This window comes from Eublepharis macularius, chromosome 1, assembly GCF_028583425.1.
Source record: "Eublepharis macularius isolate TG4126 chromosome 1, MPM_Emac_v1.0, whole genome shotgun sequence".
Classification (NCBI taxonomy): domain Eukaryota; kingdom Metazoa; phylum Chordata; class Lepidosauria; order Squamata; family Eublepharidae; genus Eublepharis; species Eublepharis macularius.
Window position 1 is genome coordinate 201,231,643 of NC_072790.1, and position 22,590 is coordinate 201,254,232.

Below are 22,590 nucleotides of genomic sequence, written 5' to 3' on the forward strand. Positions count from 1 at the left end.
AAAAGTAAAGACTACACTGGAGTACACTTTTGCTTCCCACAACCATAACTATTTCTGCAGGATCCATGCTGTTTCTGTAGGAACACTGAAGGATCCATGCTGCCTTCTTGCTCTCCATTCATTTCCATATCCATGTGGACAGTGTGTGGAGTGGTGCATTTGGTTCCTACCCACCACACAATGTTCTCTTTCATTAGTCCTTCAAACATTAAGAGAACTCATAGACAACTTTCTGAGAAAAGGAGAGAGATTAACAGCCTTACAGTCAGATGGAGCAAGATGGAAAGCCAGTATCCCTGGTATAGTGGTTAGATTGTTGCACTAGTACTAGGGGGAGATCAGATCCAACCCTCCCACTGAGCCATCATCTGTTCTGTGGGCCATCTACTCTCAGTCTAACTGTTTCATGGGTTGTTGTGAGATTAAAACAAAGAAGGGGAGAACTCTGCATGCCACCCTGAGCTTGCAGTATAAAAGCATACTGCAAGTATAAGGAAGTATAAAATATTTTTTTCTTTCATGAAGTTTGTTTCAGATGTTAGTCTGTAGTCGTAGAACAAAATTTGAGTCCAATAGCAGCTTAAATACCAACAAGGTTTTCCAGGGGATAAGCTATTAGGAAAGCTCAGTTTGTCAGTGACTTGACGGCCTTACAGTCAGTCAGTGACAAACTGAGCTTTGACTCACAACAGCTTATCCCCTGGAAAATGTTGTTGGTCTTTAAGGTTCTACTGGACTCGAATTATATTCTTTTCTTAACATGGTTAAACAGTTTAATTTGGATATGTTCTTTTTAAAAATAGAAAATATTTTAAAATCATATCTTTTAGCAGTGAATTGTTATTTCTTTGTATTATCTACATAATGTGACTTCACATTTTCCTGGTTGAGACCACAGGGATGTTGTCAGACTATTATTAAATGTTTAGGTGTATTAAAAAGAGTCTTAACACAAATTACATGTCATTTTAGTACAATTTAAGGTTCCTGGGATTTTTGTTCTTGATAGTAAACCTATAATGGTAACAGTGCAAAGTCTTGGGCTCACACAATGTATGGAATGGGCTGGCCTGTGTTTTGTCCAACCCACTAACTGTTGGGAGGAGGCAAAAGCGGAGGGGCTCTATAGCCATCAAAACCAGCAAGCTAGCCTGACAACAAAATTTCATAGCTCCCATGTAGGGTTGTCAACAGACCTACAGAAAAATGTCCTATCTCCGTAATATTTGTGAAAATGGGCAGTTGAAGCTGTTCATGGCATGGAGGTAAGGTATATAACATCCCTTTAAGCTTCTAATAAAAGGACAGGATTTTTTTTTCTTTAGGCCATTGACAACCCCACTCTTATGGCATTCCACTTGATCCACTCTGGCCTGTGGTGCAAAGAGGATTCCTTGCTGGAATGGCCTATTTTCCTAGAGTCTTCTCCTTTGCCAGAGCTAGGTGGTGCTGCTCAGACTGAATTCCTATTTAGATGTTATGATGCCTCCCCACCCTTTAAACAACTTAGGGGTCAAAAATTTCTGAGATAACTCACTAAACTCTGAGGTAAAATCAGTACATGCACAGACTTTGGTTCTTATGTTTCAGACTACTGAGAGTTTCTTAAACTCTTTACAGTTCCTTAAACCTCTATATTGAAATACTTTTGTTCCAGCATTTTCCCAATCACTCTCCTACACTTTCTTTGAGTATTCTCTTACTCTTTTGGTTTCAAGAAGGCTAGTGCCCTCTTTCCAGTACCCAAATCCCTTCTCGTGAAACACCAGTATTTGTCTTGAGTTTTTAACTATTAAGGTCTCTAAAGGCACACCAGACCAGGGATCTCTTCACTTTTCAGAGCTAGAAGATCTGTCCTCTTTCTTTGGCCCAAATGGGAGTCTTCACCTACTTCCCAAACTTCCTTGCCAACTTTCCCCCAGTTCTCCTGTCTCTGTTAAACTGCTCTCAGCTAGGGCTGAATCTTGAAACTATTAGTACTTGACTCCTCTCAGCTAGAGCTAAAATCAGACTCCCTTGTCCCCAGCATCCAGTTCAGAAGACTTTCTCTGTTTAGCTTATAGATGCAGAGAAGTTAGCCGTGTTAGTCTGTGGTAGCAAAATCAAAAAGAGTCCAGTAGCACCTTTAAGACTAACCAATTTTATTTTAGCATAAGCTTTCGAGAATCAAGTTCTCTTCTTCAGATGCCTGATACAGAGACTGGTCAAACACAGAAGAGCAGAGGGAACAGGCAATTAGGAGGGGAGGGGGAGGGAGCAATCAAAACATTCCTTTGCTAGTATATGTAAACATGTCCTTTTGGTGTGTGTATCAGTTGGCTTCAAAGGAGTTTGCCCTGTTAGTTTGTAGAAGCCAAACAGCTAGACCATCCAATTCCAATGCAGTATGGGCCTTCGATAACCACAGCTCTCCCTGCCAGATGCATCTGACAAAGAGATCTGTGGATCCCGAAAGCCCACGCCAGGTACCACTGAGCTCCCCCAGACCCCACCTCTGTAAAGGAAATCTGTTACCTGTGGTAATGTGATAACCATTCATAGTCCCTATTCAGTCCCAGCTTGACAGAGTCAAATTTGCATATGAATTCCAGTTCAGCAGCCTCCCGTTGGATTTTGTTTTTGAAAGGTTTCTGTTGAACTACAGCGACCTTTAAGTCTTTGATGGAATGTCCTGGTAGGTTGAAGTGTTCTCCCACTGGTTTCTGGACGTTTCCATTTCTAATGTCAGATTTGTGTCCATTTATTCTTTTGCGTAGAGGTTGGCTGGTTTGTCCAATGTACAGAGCAGAAGGACATTGTTGGCACATGAGGGCATATATCAGATTGGAGGATGAGCAGCTGTAAGAGCCAGAGACAGTGTAGTTGATGCCATTGGGTCCTGTAATTGTATTCCCTGGGTAGATATAGGGGCAGAGCTGGCATCTGGGTCTGTTGCAGGGCCTGGTCCCTGTGCTGGTGACTCTGCTGGCTGATTCATGGTTGTGAGTGAGAAGTCGTTTAAGGTTGGGGGGCTGTCTGTAGGCAAGGAAAGGTCTTCCACCCAGGGCTTCTGAGAGAGAGGTATCATTTTCCAGGATGGGTTGTAGCTCACTGATGATACGTTGGATGGGTTTGAGCTGGGAGCTATAGGTGACAACCAGTGGTGTTCTGTTGTTAGTTCCTTTAGGTTTGTCCTGGAGTAGGCTGTTTCTGGGTACTAGTCTGGCCCTGTTGATTTGTTTCTTCACTTCATTTGGTGGGTACTGTAGTCCCAAAAATGCTTGTTGTAAATCTCTTAAGTGTGAGTCTCGGTCGAGAGCATTGGAGCAGATACGGTTGTAACGTAAGGCTTGGCTGTAGACAATAGACCGAGTGGTATGTTTAGGGTGGTAGCTGGAGGCATGTAGATATGAGTATCGGTCTGTTGGTTTCCGGTATAAAGTGGTATTTATTCGTCCATTATGTAGTTGTACAGTGGTGTCCAGGAAGTGTACCTGTTGTGTAGAGTGGTCCAGGCTTAGGTTGATAGTAGGGTGAAAGTTATTGAAGTCTTGATGAAATCTCTCAAGAGCTTCCTTCCCATGGGTCCAAATGATGAAGATGTCATCCAGGAATCTTAAGTATAGTAGTGGTTCCAGTGGATGGGAGCTGAGGAAGCGTTGTTCCAAGTCCGCCATGAATATGTTAGCATATTGTGGTGCCATGCGTGTGCCCATGGCTGTGCCATTAATCTGTAGATATAAGTTGTCACCAAATTCGAAGTAATTGTGAGTGAGTACGAAGTGACAAAGTTCAGTGGCGAGGTGTGCTGTGGTTTTGTCCAGGATAATATTCCGTATGGCTTGCAGTCCATCCGCATGTGGGATATTGGTGTATAAAGCCTCCACATCCATGGTTGCTAGGATGGTGTCATCAGGTAGGTTGTCAATGGACTGTATTTTCCTGAGGAAGTCAGTGGTGTCCCGTAAATAGCTGGGTGTGCTGGTGGCATAGGGCCTGAGGATAGAGTCCATGTATCCTGAGACTCCTACCGTGATAGTGTCTCTTCCTGAGACGATGGGGCGTCCTGGGTTACCCGGTTTATGGATTTTGGGTAGTAGGTAGAATTTTCCTGGCCGTGGTTCCTGGGGTGTGTCTGTATGGATGCATTCTTGTATGTCCACGGGAAGAGTCTTCAATATTTTATTGAGTTCTCTTTTATATTGCTCCGTAGGATCAGCAGGTAGTATTTTATAGAATGTTGTGTTGGAGAGTTGTCTTTCTGCTTCCTGTATATAATTCTGTTTGTCCATGATGACCACTGCTCCACCTTTGTCTGCTTCCTTGATTACGATGCCAGAATTGTTTTGGAGGCTGTTTATGGCATCTCTTTCTGCATGGCTGAGGTTCTGCTTTAGGTGTTGTTGTTTGTCAATTATTTCAGCCTGGGTGCGTCGACGGAAGCATTCAATGTAAAAGTCCAATGAAGAGTTCCGGCCCTCAGGAGGTGTCCATGTGGAATTCTTTTTTCTGGAGTTTTGTAACGATGATTGTGTATTGCTGGGTTGGGAGAGTGATGGTTGCTGTGATGGTGTCTGTTCAGTGCTTTGTTCCTCATTTTGTTCAGCAGAGTAGTTGAAGAATTCTTTCAGTCTTAGGCGTCTGAAATAGGCCTCCAGGTCTCCACAAAGTTGTATGGTTTGTGTGGGTCTGGCTGGGCAAAAAGATAGACCACGTGAGAGGACAGATTCCTCTGCCGGGGTCAGGTTATGACTGGATAGATTGATGATGTTGCTGGGTGGATCCAGAGTGTTCTTGTTCTCTGTTGCATGCAGGATTTTTGAGAATTTCTTCTCCTTTTTTTTGTAGTTCAGTAAATAGTGTGCAATAAATACTTCCTCTGGTTTTGGTAAACATCTGCCAGTTCCTGGTCTGTGTAGAGGGGTTGTTTTTAATGGGGGAGCTCAGTGGTACCTGGCGTGGGCTTTCGGGATCCACAGATCTCTTTGTCAGATGCATCTGGCAGGGAGAGCTGTGGTTATCGAAGGCCCATACTGCATTGGAATTGGATGGTCTAGCTGTTTGGCTTCTACAAACTAACAGGGCAAACTCCTTTGAAGCCAACTGATACACACACCAAAAGGACATGTTTACATATACTAGCAAAGGAATGTTTTGATTGCTCCCTCCCCCTCCCCTCCTAATTGCCTGTTCCCTCTGCTCTTCTGTGTTTGACCAGTCTCTGTATCAGGCATCTGAAGAAGAGAACTTGATTCTCGAAAGCTTATGCTAAAATAAAATTGGTTAGTCTTAAAGGTGCTACTGGACTCTTTCTGTTTAGCTTATGATATCCAATCAGATTCCTTGGAGTAGCCTGTCACTCAAAGCTCTCTGTTACTGTGAAGAATTAATCTTTCAAAGGTCTTCAGATGTTTGTACAGCACTTCTAACGTTTTAAAAAGTTTAGTCCAACACAGATGCCCTCACAGGTCAAATAATTCAAGGCCCACTGCAGACTCAAGTCCTTACATGTTTACCTGTGCAGGTTCACTGAAACCTCAGTAAACTAGAGACTGAACAGAGAAAATCCTGCAGTACAAGGATCAAATGGGAATAACTCACAAACAGATGAATATGATAGAGCTTAGTTGGGATTTCATATTCTGTGAGTAGTAAGGAGTGGGTCAGGAAAGTAGTATTGGAACAAGCTTGCAATTATATCTTACTATAGAATGAGCACTGTGGGGTAATGGTTAGCATGTTAGATTAAGGGGTGGTTTCAAATCCCCACTTTGCTGTGAAGCTCACAGAGCAATATCAGGCCGAACAATTCCTCTTAGCCTAACCTAACTCACAGGGTTGTTGTGAAGAGAGGGGCAGGCAAGTACACTGCCCTGAGTGTCTCAGAAAAAAGGCAAGAGGAAAATCCATTTTACAAAGTCTAAGCCAGCAACTTGTAAGCCACAGAGGCAAACACAGTCCACCAGCAGCATTGGGGCCTGCCAGATGCTAAACAACCTCCTTGTTGGTGCAATCTTTGGCAAGCAGCAAAACCAGTGTTATAAAGATCCTGTCATGTCGTTTCTGGGCTGCATTTGGCTTGATGGATCAGAAGTTACTGAGGCCTAATCTAAGAGGAAAGTGATGTGGGGAGGGCAGGGGGCTAGCCCTTCTGCTTCTTAGACTGTCCTGATCTTATCTTTGTCACACAGTGAAAGAGATTGTTGTCCTCTTGCCTGAATGAAATGATACTTATTATAGCCTCATCTATCATTGTTGCATACAAAACTCCTGTATGTTTATTTCCTTCAAATCTGTCCTTGTAGTTTTCTCACTCCTTGTAAGTCTTGTCTTAAGGATGCCAGCAATGTGTTTGATGTTCAATTTTGTGCTGCAGCAAAGGTTTCTATTTGAATAGCCCCACTATCAGAACAAAAAATCAAAAGTAGCCAGTATGCATTCCTGATGAGTGCTGGCAACCAATGCATAAGTGCTTTCTTTTATAGCGAAAATAAAATTGTTCATAAGATTTTCATAAATGCATCTGGAAACTGTCCAAGCACTTTTCTGCATGCATAAAAATTCATAAAATGTGTGAAGTACAAATATTTCCAATAGAGTGAGCAGTGACTTGTACAGATGGATGTGTATATCAGATCCAGCTGCACGTTTGGCTGGTGAAGGCCTTTGTTGAGCAGAAAGGTGGCATGTACATCAAATAAACAACCAAATGTCAATGGATTGCTGCAGAAAAATCAGTGTTTGGTTTTTTAAAAAACATGTATAGTGTTGCAGCTGATACCACTTTGTAAAGTAATGTGGCTGGAATCCTTAAAGAGGGACTTTCTTTCTGGAGACAACATTGAGACCTACAGAAAATTTGCCATGTTTTAAAACTTTCTTTGCTGATGAGCCAAAATATTTGTGCAATTTTAATTTGGGTTTTCTGTTCTGCTGCTTTGAAGTCATAATGTTGCACATGCAATTTCTTACTGGACCTATCCTGGGTTTAGGAATGACTTTGCAATTTGATTATGGCAAAGGAATCCCTTCTTAAAATGCAGTCTCTTTCAGTAATACTAACAGAAATGCCAGAAATTATTGGCCAAGTAAATCTTTTTGTGTGAATGTTCTCTCTTTTCAAGTTTGCTTCAGTGTGAATGTCCCTCTTTAAGGTAAGGCCTTACCCTATGGGGAAAATGTCCAGGTAGGTTCATTTTTAGGCCTATAACAAACCTGAGGTGTCCCTCCAGTTTCATAATATATTTCCATTCAGTCATCTGGGTGCATGGCAATTAGCATTTAGCAAGGGGCTGTATTGCATGCAATTGCATGGAATGTATTTGGCTCAGATCAACTTTGGGCAGTGAGATCACCCCATGTACCATTGTATAAAACACTATCTCATTTATTCCCAACTTCCCTTTGTATCCACAAGGATTCCAGCATCAAGAAGTTCTTCTCCTGACCTGGTCAATATCCAGGTCAATGTATCAAAAGTAATGCTATAATTTGTTGAGGTATAGGTGTGTATATGTTCCAGATATGTTAACCAGCATTATGTATGCAGAGAGAGAGAGAGAGAGAGAGAATATGCTTGTTAACATATTTTAATGTGTCCACTAATGTTAGAGCAGTAGTTCCCAAGGTGTGAGTATGAGAAAACTATTACCGTGCCACATGAAATATGTTAGGTATATAATTAGAAGCTTCTGTGAGTCCCTAAGCACCCACTTACCAAAAATGCTGCTAGGTAACTCCTTGTGGCATACTTTGTACCAATCGGCTTCTTCTGGAGATAGATAATTCAGCAGTGCCTTTGCTTTGGGAGAGACTGAATGGACCCGTAGCTGCAAAATAGCCTGCCCTCAGATAAAGCTACCAATCTGGGCATCAGATCAGACATACTCATATCAGTGACTCAAAGAAATGTAGATCATTCTTACAATCTGGAAGATATCCATTTTAAAATTATAAAAAATATGGCTTGCCTATCAAGAGTCTGGATGAAACTGGGTTAAGGTAATCTTGTAGTGAGCTGTATCCTCTCATTTAGGGCAAGCATCTGTTCCTTCTGTGTGAGTTGCTTGCCAGAATCACCTCTGAAGCTGCCATCTGATATAAAATATAGGCTCACAAGTAGTTGGTTATTTTTCTTTTCTGGACTAGTACTTTTTTTGTACTACCTTAAAACTTAATTTATAAAACATGCCTATTCCCAGATGGAAATTGCTACATGACAGTCCCTGTGATACCCATGTACCTGTGTTGTGGAGATGGTACAGGCATGGGAATAGCATGGCAGGAAATGAAAGTTTTCTGAAATTCGAGTATCAGTCCTTGATATATTTGCATGCTCTTTACTTTGGCTATAGTGTTCTTACAACATACTTTCTAGTGACCTCTTTATGGGAATCATTGTAAAAGGAACAATGTATTGTTTGAAACACAGGGAACAGAGTTACTGAATAAATGGACATGAAATTTCTGGATGCTGGATCATACTTTTCCTTACAGTTATCAAATGATGGCCATTTATTAATTTTGTCCCCTGCTTTTCAGTTATATGAACCCTTAGAATTTTTTCCATTCAAATTAATTACAATTCAAAGAATGGAAACAATCCATCATTTAAGCAACTTGTAGAAGTTTGCTTACCTGATGGAGTAGCACTTTTGCTTTCTTAAGGAAGAGATTATTTATCTGTGCTGGAGATACAGCATTTTTCATTGGTGGATGCATTGAATTAAATATTCCGTTCTAGTCCTCTTGGTGAACTTGTCAGATACTAAGTTAGTTCACAAACTGTATTAATCCTCCTCATGATGGCTGAGTCAGAACATTTTCTTAGTCTCCATATAAAGCTACACAGAGGAGGCAAGTAGAAAAGGGGATTTTCCTTCTTTTTTAGTTGAAAACCTGTCCTAGTCTATTCCCAGTGCTGTAGTGAGAGAAATGTCTGGTTTTGGTCCATGCCAGTGGTGGGTGCTATTTTGCCCAAATTTGAGATTTTTGTCCCTCTTGTTTCTACCTTTAATGCTCAACATTCCAAGCCTCCTGAAGCATATTTAGTACCCAACAGCCATGTCGTGTGTGTTTCTCTTTCTTTTAGTTAATTTACAGACTAATTGTTGCATACCTGGCAGAACTTCCTTCCATCTTTCTTGTGGGTGACCTCATTGTACTGCTCTCATATTCATCATGGGGCCACCCCGCCCCCATTCCTTTCAGACATCCAGTTTATCTCTTCATATTATAAAATTGAATGGGATGGGTGCCAAAACTGGACAAGTAAGTGAACAGGTGAATACGCAGGGAGGGGGAAGGTGGCCCGTAGAAGTACATAACAAAATTGTTCTTTTTACAAAAGCTCTGTATTGATCATTTTCCCCATTGTTTTTTCTTATTTTATCTGGTCTCCATAAATGTTAGAGGGTAATGAACCAAGAGGCTGAGTGGAATGTAAGTCAGAGAGTGAGGGGAAGTGAGTGACAATTGATCTTAAAAAATGCAGCTAACTTTTCACAACCATAGTTGATTTCTACAGACCAATTTCTGAGAAGAGAAAAATAGCAGAATGATATAAGATAGCCAGTGGTCCATAGAAAGGATCAAAAACATACTAACAGATGGAAATGGAGAGGGGTTAACATTATAAAAGGAATAAATATAAAAATAGGGCACATATATGAAAGGAAGAAAACAAAGACACTGGCAATTAGCAAACACAAATAAGGTGTCCAGGATTGGAGAGTAACAGTTGTTTAAAGTTAGAAAGGAAAGTATAGGAACTTAAATAAAACAAATGAAAGAATGCAAAGAAAACAAAGCAGAAATTGTTGGGGGGGGGAACTAATCAGAGGTGTTCACATTGAAGAAAATAAACAGCAGTTTTAAAATGTAACAAAGTTATCTCAGTGGGAAATTCTTGTATAAATAAGCTGTTCGTATATGTACTCCCCACATGCAAAAGTGGCAATATAAAGGCAAAAGCAGTAAGGGGTGGGGAATATATTCAGCTTAACTTCAATTACCAGGTTCTAACAACAGGGTAATAAAGACTGACATGATGATGAAATGAAAAATATTTATGGAGAAAACTCACGCATTTTCCAAAATAGACTACAGAGATACTTAGAAGTATATAGTGAAACAGAACAAAATGTCAGTAACGATGTAGACGTTTCATACACTATAGTGAGAGGAAGCATAAGGAAGCATTTGTGTGTGGGGTGGGCATTAATAGTCCAAAGCACAGTGCCATGTGTGTGGAGGAAGCTGAATGTAGGGAAAGGAAAATTCCTATTAAAGGCTGAGCGAAAGAAAGAAAGAAAGAAAAAGAAAGAGAGAAAGAAAGAGAAAGAAAGAAAGAAAGAAAGAAAGAAAGAAAGAAAGAAAGAAAGAAAGAAAGAAAGAAAGAAAGAAAGAAAGAAAGAAAGAAAGAAAGACTGTGTAGTCAGGCTACAGTTAAAACAAGATGGCCATGTATAGAAATTTTGTGTGGTAGGCCCGTGCAGGGGCAGAGGAGGCCGAAAACGACCTCCTCCGTACCACCGCGGGCCCGCATAGGGACAGAGGAGGCTGAGAACAGCCTTGGTGCCCCTCAAATGGCCATGCCGCAGCCATTTGAGGTACAGCAAGGCTGTTTTGGGCCTCCGTCCCTGTACGGGCCCGCAGAGGGATGGAGGAGGCTGAGAACGGCCTTGCCACCCCTCAAATGGCCATGCCACGGCCATTTGAGGGGCAGCAAGGCCATTCTCGGCCTCCTCTGTCCCTCTGCAGGCCCGTGCAGGGATGCAGGAGGCCAAAAACGACTTTGCCGCCCCTCAAATGGCTGTGGTTTGGCCATTTGAGGGGCACCAAGGCCGTTCTCAACCTCCTCTGTCCCTCTGCGGGCCCATGGTGGGACGGAGGAAGTCGTTTTCAGTCTCCTCCACCCCTGCACGGGCCCGCAGAGGAGGCCGAAAGGAGGAGGCTGCAGCCATTTGAGGGGCGGCAAGGCTGTTCTCAGCCTCCTCCATCCCTCTGCGGGCCTGCACAGGGGTGGAGGAGGCCAAAAACGGCCTTACCACCCCTCACAGGAGGAGGAGGACGTAGGCCTCTTTAAGGTAACTGTGAGGTTGGGACTGGGGGGGGCTGGGGGCAGTTTAAAGGGCCCTGCCACCAGCAGGTCCCTTTAAACTATCAGCTGGCAGTCAGGGGAGAATCCCCTCCCCTGTTGCCTGCCAGCTGATAGTTTAAAGGGGCCTGCTGCTTGCAAGGCAGGAAAGGGCCCTTTGAACTGTTAAATGCCTGTTTCCCTGTCGCTGCTAAGCGGCCGGAAAGGGGTATTTAAACACCATGAACCACGAACCACGAATTGGGTCATAACTGGCCCCAGTTTCGTGCCAGTTCACGGTTTTTGGTTCATTAAAATCCACGAACCACGAATCTCGTGGTTCATTTTGGGGCGGGTTCGTGCCCATCTCTACTACCAACATGCCATGACTGTGGTCTATAAACAAAGGAAAGCCTGATTTTTAAAAATCACTTTTATATGTAATTTAAAAAATACACTCTGAATACAAGCCTGACACTGCAGCATGAGTTTATCCTTAAGGGGACTGGAAAAATATTTGGAGGATTTACAAATTACCTCTATGTCTAGAATAATTTTAAATAAAAAGGCTTGCGTTCTTTTCACATTAGACAAAAAAAATATATCAAATATATTCAGAAATTTCAGCAAAAATCCAAATTAATAAGAAGACACACACACACAAATAAAAAGGAGGAGGCTTAGTGAAATTTAACCTCAAAAGCATAGGTGTAATTAATTAAGTAGTCTAAGATCCACCAGGAAGGTTGGCAGTTTGGAAGTTTTCTCCACTGCACACCCAAATCTCCACCTGCAGGATTTCTGGAAACTTGAAGAGACCAGTTTCCCCATCTCCCTGACACTTCGCACTCCATTCCTCATGGGAATGCTTAGTCCTCATCAATCCACCCTCAGATAAGCTAGGGATCTCTCCATACTCAGTGGACTCCCTCAGGAATGCAAAAAACTAATAGAATTGTAAGCTAACCAAAAGTTTCTTCTGATTATCAAAGTCATATTTTTCTGCATTCCTGGAGAGTCCCTGAGTATGCAGAAATCCCAAGCTTATCTAAGGGTGGGCCCGTGTTGCTGATCTCAGCCAGTTTACTTTGAAAAGTGATTTTTTTTTTTGGTATAAGGACATGTGTTGCTATATGTAGCTATTTCCAACGTATTATGGTGTCAGAGTGCCCTACTTCCTTAATGATGATTCCTGGAAAATGCTACTACCCCTATTTATTGTGACCCAGAGATGTATTGGAACAGTAACTGTCCTGATAACTCCTCACCCTCAAGTGGTGAGACCCACCACTTGCCTCCTATAGTGATTCAGACAAGACAGGGGTTTCTGAAGACTCCGTAGGTATGCCGAAGAAAATAGAATAATGGCTTCATTATCTGGCCATTATCCAGAACACTTATTTAACCGGTATTGCTGAGAAAGCAAGTTCCTCCCCCTCAGGCCCTATACCCCTGCATCTTCAGGCACGTGCACCCCATTCCCCTCTCTCCAGCAAGCCAGCTTGATGTAGAGGCTGACACAGAGCAATAAACTTGAGCATCTGACACATTTGATGAGTCAGCAATGGCCGTTCCCTACAAGTGCCAGTTAACAAAGATTTTACTGTGTTTGTAAATTAAAGAACACTTCTAACTCCCTCCAGATGGCCCAGCTAGTCCTTCAGGGGATGCAAAATACTAAGATCAGTTGAGTGTTAGTTTTAAAAAAGGAAAGGAATATGGTTGCCAGGCCCCTTGAGTCCCCCAGCGAGGGACTGGGAACCTGGCACTCACCCTCTGTGGTCTTCCATGTCTCTTGTCTGTGCATATGCACGTTCCCGGTGTGCGTGATGACATCACTTCCCGGAAGTGACATCGTCACGTGGGTCAAAGGGCTGCCCAGTGTGTGCTCCCGTGTTCGCCAAAGGGCTGAATCCCCCCCCCCCCGCGGGCCCAATTCTGCCCCAAACAAGCCCATTGCAGGGCACGGGAGCATGCCACAGTGGGGTACAGGAGCACATTGCACTGCTGGGGGGCACCCTGGGGGTGCGCCGCATCGCTGGCCAGGTAGAGGGGGAGGAAGTGGGAACAGGGGATCCCCCGCCCCAGATGGCGGAATGACAGCCATAGAAAGGAAGCAAAACTGGTCTAGAATACCACACAGGATGAGATTAAACAGAAGTCCAGTGGCACTTTAAAGACTAACCAGATTTATTCCAGCATAAATTTCCATGAGTCAGAGCTCATATAATCAGATTCAAGATGTTTAAGGTGCCAGTGGGATTGATGTAACAAACTAACATAGCTACCCTGTGGAATTAATATCGTAAGGGGGAAATTAAGGACTGGAGATGTAAATTGTGAAGTTCAACCCCCCTGAAAGGTGATAGTATCGTTGAATATGTATGCATATACTAATTTATCCCCATCCTGAACTGCTTAATGCTTTCTTGGTCATGACTTCTATGCTATATTGCTAGAGTGGCAGGAAGCCATATGTCTAACCCCAGAACTCAGCAATATTCTGATGTAGAAATATCATACTTCTTGGTTGTTGTAGATTTTCTGGGCTGTATAGCCGTGGTCTTGGCATTGTAGTTCCTGATGTTTCGCCAGCAGCTGTGGCTGGCATCTTCAGAGGTGTAGCACCAAAAGACAGAGATCTCTCAGTATCACAGTGTGGAAAAGATGTTGGCAGGTCATTTATATCTACTCAGGAGGGTTGGGGTTGGGCTGAGTCATCCTGTCAGAGTTTCCCAGGGTGTGGAATGCTAATAGAGGGAGGATTTAGATGACCACGCACTTCAAGCAAATGGCTACTCCAGAAATGAAATAAGAAGAGTGAGTAAACCAAGGATAAATCAAACAACTAAGGAAAAACAGTCTCCCACAGGAAAAGTGTTTTTGCCATATATCAAAGGAATCACTGATCAGATGGGAAAGCTTACGAAAAAGCACAACCTGCAAGCAGTATTCAGACCCACCAGAAAAATACAACAGATGCTACAATCAGCAAAAGACAGTAGAGACCCCCTTACCTCTGCAGGAGTATACCGTATACCCTGCAGCTGTGGACAAGTTTACATCGGGACCACAAAGTGTAGCATCCAGACAAGAATAAAAGAACATGAAAGACACTGCAGACTTGGTCAACCTGAAAAATCAGCAGTGGCTGAACATAGCCTAATTCAGGGCACAGAATCCTATTCCAGGACACTAAAATACTTGACAACACTTCCAACTACTTTGTCAGACTGCACAGGGAAGCCATTGAAATTCACAAGCATAAGCACAATTTCAACAGGAAAGAAGAGACATTAAGAATGAATAGAGCATGGTTTCCAGTCCTGAAAAACACAAGGCTAACAAAACACTCTATACCCGACAATAGCCCTGCAGAGAAGATTAGCACATCAAGCACCAATCCATATGCAAAAGAACCTCCTCAGGATACAGTGAAGCCTCCATCCATTAGCATTCCACACCCTGGGAAACTCTTACAGGATGACTCAGCCCAACCCCAACCCTCCTGAGTAGATATAAATGACCTGCCAACATCTTTTCCACACTGTGACACTGAGAGATCTCTGTCTTTTGGTGCTACACCTCTGAAGATGCCAGTCACAGCTGCTGGCGAAACGTCAGGAACTACAATGCCAAGACCACGGCTATACAGCCCGGAAAATCCACAACAACCATCGTTCTCCGGCCGTGAAAGCCTTCGACAATATATCATACTTCTTTATCCCCCTACCCCCAACTGTATCTTCTAATGAACACATTCCTGTTAGTTTCACAACATTCTTCTCTGGACGCAGTAGAGTTTACATTTGTGTAGTTATTATAGTATCTGGAGCTTCCTGTCATCATCATCAGTCTCATTCTTCCTATACAAAAATGAAAGGATATATGGCTCTACCCACAGGCTTGCAAATCTAGCCAAACAGAACACACAAGGAAAAGGAATACAAACAAATTAAGCATATAGACATTTGCCATTTTATTAACAAACAGAGATTCTTGCTACCTCAGAATTCCTTGGAAAATGCCTCTGCACCTTATGAAACTGTTTACTCCAGCAAACTGTGGGGGAAGAAAACATTCAGTGAACTCTTAAGTGTTAACACAGTTCGAAGTCCATTGATTTAGAAGGGTGTCACTCTCCTTAGGTTGCCACTGTTCCAGTGGTAAATACTGTTTTGTGTGGTACCTAAGTGGATTATAGGGAATGTCTGAAATCTGTAAATAGCTAAAAATATAGATATATGCTTATGAATGGTGGTAGTCACCTAAATATGTTTGTCAGCATTGAGAGATTCTGAAAAGCTGGAAAATTAATAAATTCAAGTGGAGACCCACAATAGGGTTGCCAGGTCCCCTGGAGCCCAAACTGGGAGTTTGCCAGGACCCTTTACTCCCCTGGTGGGAGAATGGGAGCCTGGCACTCACTTTGCCACTCAGGGGTTTTTCTTTTTTGCTCCCGGCTTGCGTGATGACATCACTTCCAGAAGTGATGTCATCGTGTGGGAGTCAAAGTCTAGCAGGGAGTGCTCCTGCTCTCACCAAGGGCCAGATCAGGCCCTGTGGGGCACGATCCTCCCCAAAATGGGCCCGCTGTGGGTGCAGGAGCACGTGGCACAGTGCATGGCGTGGCTCGGGGCATGCACCCTGGCTTGAGGGGCGTGCCCTGGGGAACACGCCCCACCACCAGCCAAGTAAGTGGGCACGGGGGGCAGAAGGGTGGGAACAGGGGATCCCCTGCCCCCGGTGGGGGAATGATAACCCTAACCCACAAGGACTCAGAGGAAGGTCAAAACTGGAAATCAGAAGTCAATAGATTGTGCTGTTGGTTCAAAAGGTCAAAATTAAACAATTGTTTCAACCATAACTTAGTGTCACAAAACAGCAATGGTAGAGATCATTATTATTATAGACTCAATATGGTATGTCAGATTGTAGGTATTTCACAGCAGTATCTAAGAAAATCTAGCCTATCAACTTTTATAAGCCAGAGACCATAATGAACATTTCATTTTAAACTGGTCTCCTATTAAACTACATATTCAGAGTCAGTAACCCTCTGAAATCCATGGCCAGGAAGTAACATCAAGGGAGGGCCTCAGCCTCTGTGGCCTGTTTGTTTGGCCCTCCAAGGCAACCAGTTTGCCACTGTGCGAAACAGGATGGTGGTCTAGATGGACATTGGTCTGATCCCCCAGGGCTCTTTCCTTCTTATGCATTAAGATCAGTCAAAAGGGACACGTTGGATACTAAAAAGCAATCCGGTTAGTGCCACTTGTAAGCTTGGTGTCCTGATCCAGTTCTAGAGTAACTTCTGCATATATTTAACATTAATTAAAGTATATCCCCACTCACAGAGGTGTTGTTGATACTGTTAAAGATTGTTGGAATGTATAACAAAGCATGCTCTCTTAAGTCAGCAATACTTCGTTTCTCTATATTGCAGACTACTATTTACCTTCAATTTAAAATCCCCGTATTTTCTTAAATAACTGGCACTGTGTGTTTTGCTGTCAATTTTGCATAGGCAAACTAGTTGAACTGATCATTCCGGAGAGGTAGCCGGCTTCATCTGTTGCAGCAGAAACCAACAGGAGTCTAGTGGCACATTAAAGAGTAACACTTCTACATGGAAGTGTTTAACTGCTTCAGCTTCTAAACTGGAGTCACCCCCCCCCCTTTGGGGGAAAGCACCCACAATATACTCTTCCCCAACCTTGCTTTGCTCCAATCTTTTTGGGAAGACTGCAATCTAGGCATGTTATTATGAGATCTGTCAGGAGGTGCACATTTCTAGTATTGAGACTGCATTCCATATACTCTTAGCAGCATTCTTAACATTCTTCCCTGCTCCAAACTTTTTTCAGCCACTAAGAGGCAGTGAAGACCTCTTTTCTATTCAGACAGGTGCTTCAATAGTAATAGGTAACGGCCGCTTAACAGTAGGGTCAATTTCTGAGAAGTCTCTAACTTTGATAGTGTGCTAAAGTTGCCACTTGGCCATGCAAACAAACACCAGCATTCTCCTGAAACTTTAACAGCACTGTTTGTTTGTTTACTGAACTAACTGATTAACTAAAATATTTATATCCTGCCTTTCTTCATAGCTTAAGGTGGCTTACAATTAATTAATTAAAAGATTGGGGGGGGGGGCGGTTAGTGCTCCAGGTTTCATGCAAAAGTGAAATTCACACATTTGAACCAGGCAGAAGTACATAATGCTTGTGAAGAAACATATTTAGAGAATTTGCTTGAATTTTTTTTCACCCACATATATTTCAGTCCTAGCAATTACATTCTTCTACTAACCTGTAATAGTCTGTGGTTTCCTTCTATTTCTGGGATTTTAATCATATAACTTCATTTGATTCCCAGTACCAAAGGAAACAGTTCATTTAATCCTTACATGAATTAATCAGCAGCCAATTTGGTGTAGAGGTTAAGAGTGCAGAACTCTAATCTGGAGAACCAGGTTTGATTCCTCACTCCTCCACTTGAAGCCAGCTTCAACAGTTAAACAGTGCTGACCTTGGGTCAGTCACAGCTCCTAGCTCTCTCAGCCCCACCCACCTCACAGGGTGTTTTGTTGTGGGAATAATAATGACATACTTTGTAAACTGCTCTGATTGGGTGTTAAGTCATCCTGAAGGGCGGTATATAAATCAAAAGTAGTAGCAGTAGCAGTAGCAGTAGCAGTAGCAGTTGTTGTTGTTCCCATGTCATACTAGAAAAACAGATAAACCCATGACTATATCAAATCTCACACTTCTAGGACTGTCTTTCTCAAACTCATAAAAGGCTACAAAATATTACAGCTACTAGTTGCCATAAGATATGGAAATAATGATCCACATTTCCTCAAATATAAATGTTTCACTGGCAGCATTTACTTGGCCAAATGGATTAAAATTAAAGGGCAGGGAGCAGGCCTGTCAAGTCCATGGAGTGCTTTTAGAAGGTTTCTGGGAAAGTAGATTTTTGTCAGTAAAGATGTACAGTCTCATTTGCCCTGACTAGGATGGTATATCTAGACAGTATGAATGTCAGCAAAGTCGAGACATATAGAGGGAGAGTCTGGCCATAATCCTATGTGCACCCACTTGGGAGTAACCCCTGCTGAAATTATTGGGATTTACTTCCAAGTAGACCTGCTTAGGCTTGCTCTCTCTGCGTCTCCCCTCAGAGACTCATCTCATACTTGGAAAATGCTAGACCTAAGCAGTGGTTTCAGCAGTCGGCTTCCTGGCAAGATTGTTCCCTAAACTTGGGAGCAAAAGAGGAAGTGTTGCATGGAGAAGCCACATGGCATCACAGGGTCTGGAAGATATAGCTGCTGGTATTGCACAATAGTTTCTGTTTCCTCTCTCATCCAGTCTGATCTTGCTAAGGTTGTTAGGACTTGCAACAATCAGTGGGACAATCAGGACCATGAACATCTGGCTGGTGGGGTTTGGGAATGTTGGCATGCCAGTCATCTGCAGAACAACCATGATTCGTCAAGAAAGCCAGTTCCTGGAGGCCCCCTAAGAGATTTAAAAGCCACAGTTTGTACTTCTCTAGATTTTTCCCTTGCCTTCTCGTCATGGGAAAATGTGTCAATCTGTGACATCATTTCTAGAGAAGATACGTTTGAAGCCATGCTTTACTTTTTTCAAAACAACTGCTCGCCTAAATATACAGCAGTTCTGACTGCTGTATAACATCATGAAGTCACCTATATGCTGTGGCATCATGTTGCTTTCAACTTCTTTGTCAGAGGCCATCTGGTTACTCCTAAACCATTCTTTGCTTCTGTGATTCTGCTTGGTCATCTTTGTGTGTGAAGTACCTTCTCTTTATCATTTCAGAAAACTCTGCCTTGTTTCACAAGCCAAACAAGAAAACCCAATCTCACACTGCTCACAAAGCTACTTTTGTGTGTTTCCGTTGCTAGCATAATGTTCTGTTCCAATCCATAATATTCTGCTTTTCTTCCTCAGAAAACCAAAAGGGATGTAAATAACTTCGATCAAGACTTTACACGAGAAGACCCAGTATTAACAGCAGTGGATGACACAATTATAAAGCAAATCAACCAAGAAGAATTTAAAGGCTTCTCATATTTTGGAGAAGAACTGTTGCCCTAAGACCCTAGTAGGACCACCGGATTACTGACTCTGAAAGACATGGTCCTAAATAAGTCCTCCAGTTATTATTTCTCTGACATTGAGCCTGTATCCCCCATTTTATACTTTGATCTGGAGGCACTCATAATTTATGTCTCACAAAGCAATGCAAAATATTTTGTATTAGAAATTGTAAAGGTAACACATTGCTGTTATTTCTTCTTTTCTGTTTAAGAGCTTTCTTTTATTCCTCTTAAGCCAGGAAGACTTCACTTGCATTTTTTTTCATCAAGATCAATTCGTACAAACATTTTTGAAGTGGAAAAGGTCACCAGAAATCATTTTTTTATTCAGTTTTCATGTAGAAAAGTGCTCTGGTGGATTTACCTCCAACATTGTAAGACTTTTCAAATAAATGATGTTTTCCCAACATGTGGAGTTTTTTCAAGATCTCATCTTACCACATAGTGGCATACGTACTGCATGAAAACTGAGAAGGGATTTACCTCATGCTGATGTTTCCTCCTCAGAATTTTTCCTGTAAATTAGCCATACTGTGCTAGCACAGTAGCTCTGTGCATATGGTGTATTTGTGGACAGGGCCAAAATCAGTAGAGTGGAACAAGCACGCTGTCCCTACCCATGAACGAGCTGCCTGCCCCTGCCTACATGTGTTCACCATATATTGGCAGTGCCTGACTGTTGTGCCGAAAGTGTGTAGCAGTTGTGGGACCAGCATGCGTAGTTTTAAGTGGGGGTGGGGCCACTGCACATTTGCCCTCTCCAAAATATATACTGTGTGTACTGAGTTGAAAACATGATGTTTTATGCATAGTGATAGCATTGGAATAAACCTAAAATCAGTGGAAGTTTTGCCATTGATTTCAACAGGATGTAGCAAATGGGTAGGACTGGAATGCCAATGAAACATACATTTTAAAAAATCCAAACCTGTTAAAAATAAAAAGCAGCCTTGGAAGGCTATGATTTTGAAAAGAGGAGAAGGAGAAGAAGGTGCTTAACCCCTTTCCCTGCCTGTTCAAAATCACCCCTCATTGTTTGGGTGCACGTACTAGTCTAGCAAGTTACAGAGTGTGAATCCTGATTCCTTCTATACATGAATGCATCTATGCTTACATTTAACACAACAAGCAGTGGCTCTCCCTATATGTAAAGTCACGTAGCAAGGAGGGAAAAGAAATCCCACGGGAGAAAAATGTACTCTACTCCGTACTTTGTAACGTTTAAAGTGCTCAAGTGCTTAATTCATAAGGTTCTGTCACAATTCATATAACAATATGTCAATATAACAATACCTAGTAATCATACATCATACAGTGACAGGCAACAATCTCATCCTGCATGTATCAAGACACTTAACATGCAAGGGAGACGACTCCGAGAAAGACAGATATACAGCAGAATATAGAGCAATGTCCTTAAGTCTCTTATGAAATATTTCTAATAGTATTGTTCTTTTTATCTTCTTCCTCGGGGGCACCACAGTCCAAGAAGATACCGCCGCTATCCTCCGGGTTGCAGGAATGCTTTGTATTTGTTAGAGTGGTCTGTGGTGCCCCGAGGAAGTGTTAAACGAAATCTGTGTTATTGATAGCCAGCCCCAGGTTGGGCATGGAGCTTCTGGATCATCATCTCTGCACCGGTCCAGACATACAACAGAAAAAGATAAAAAAAAGAAGAACAATACTATTAGAAATATTTCGTAAGAGACTTAAGGACATTGCTCTATATACTGCTGTATATCTGTCTTTCTCGGAGTCGTCTCCCTTGCATGTTAAGTGTCTTGATACATGCAGGATGAGATTGTTGCCTGTCACTGTATGATGTATGATTACTAGGTATTGTTATATTGACATATTGTTCTATGAATTGTGACAGAACCTTATGAATTAAGCACTTGAGCGCTTTAAACGTTACAAAGTATGGAATAGAGTACATTTTTCTCCCGTGGGATTTCTTTTCCCTCCTTGCTACGTGACTTTACATTTAGCACGTGGCTTTTGAGAGGGATATGAAACCACCTCAAATGATGGGGGAGAATATTCATAATGGTTCACTAGCTCCATGTTTTAACCAGCTTAAACTAGCAGTTTTAGATTTGGTTCTTTTTCTTAAAGTCCCACTGCTAGGTAGAAACATGGCTTTGTGTGCTAAGAGCAAGGGAGCTCCATGTGCTAAGAGAAGTGTGCGCTAAGAGAGGTGGAGCTCAGTGCAAAGGAGGCCAAAGAGATTTGCCTTGCCCTTTGTCACTGTGGATAGAAACATGACTGAGAGTGTGATAATGATCCATGTATGGACTTTCCAGTTATCACAAGAGCACTAGATGTAGTTTTAGAGGTGGATGGGATGAATTTTTTTGCGTTGCCATGAAATATTTCCAGCAACCTTCTGCTGTCAACTTTTCACATTGAAATATGGCACTGGAAGCGGATTTCTTCCTTTCATCTCCAGCACCCTACCAGTTGCACCCATGCTTCAAGTCAAGCAGCTTGCCAAACCATGCCACTCAACACATGGGCTGGCAAAATGTTTACCAAAAAATTTAACTGAAACGCCAAAAAAAATTGCACTTCTCTGCAAGGCAGATTGGGGTGGGGGCAGGGTAAAAATGTAGTTGAAAATAATCTGATTTAGAGAATTATAGCAATTCCATCTGATAGTTATCATAGAAAATATTTAAAATTATTTCAGGAAAGATACTTTTTTTCAAAGATTACATACATTTTTTAAAATATATATTTTTAATTATGTTTTTTAATGTAAACAAATGCTTTATAGACAGGTGTTAAAGGGCTAAAGAATGGACAAATTCTCCTAAAGCCTATACTAGCTTTAATAAAGCAACATAGGTTTTTCTACAAATTTTACAGCTTCTTTGGGCATATACGTTAGTCTCCTTCCATAGTGACCTATATAATAGCTATTACCTGAAGCATTCACATCAGTGATGCAATGGCAGGTCTGAAGGGGTTTTACAATGTATTTCTTTTTTTAAAAGCATTTTTATTTCATTGTATTGTTTAAATACATTATTTATTTATTGCTTTATTTTTAATAGCAGTGTGTTACTTTTGCAAGCTTGTACAAAACACTTGAGCACGATCCATCCTCCCTTGTGCAAAAGCCTTGTCCCTTCTTCTCCTACCCCTACTGACCCTTGGCTGGGAGCATGTACACTGCAAATGACCCCCCAGAACTGCTATGGGTGGCTCAGAGGCACTTCCAGTTCAAGAGACCCAGCCCTCCCCAGGGCTGCATGCACAGGCTGCTAGATAAAACTTTGTAAATAGCTCTAGGAAGGAGTGGGCCTACCTATAAGAGGCACATAGGAGTCACCCATAGCAAGTAATGGCTAGCTATTGGCCTAGGGAACAAAGTGGGAGAGGGACAGAGGGAGGGGCATGGCTT

The 22,590-nt window shown here is 42.2% G+C and overlaps 1 protein-coding gene across 1 annotated transcript in view; it reads left to right on the top strand.

Annotated features, from left to right (window-relative positions):
* The window catches only part of PRKCE (protein kinase C epsilon), a 425,910-nt gene extending 405,639 nt beyond the window's left edge, over positions 1-20,271 (top strand). Inside the window, exon 15 of the mRNA XM_054983917.1 lies at positions 19,036-20,271. Within this exon, the coding sequence (XP_054839892.1) occupies positions 19,036-19,182 (147 nt within the window). The 3' untranslated portion in view covers positions 19,183-20,271. The remainder of the gene's footprint in view (positions 1-19,035) is intronic.
* The last annotated feature ends 2,319 nt before the right edge of the window (positions 20,272-22,590 follow it).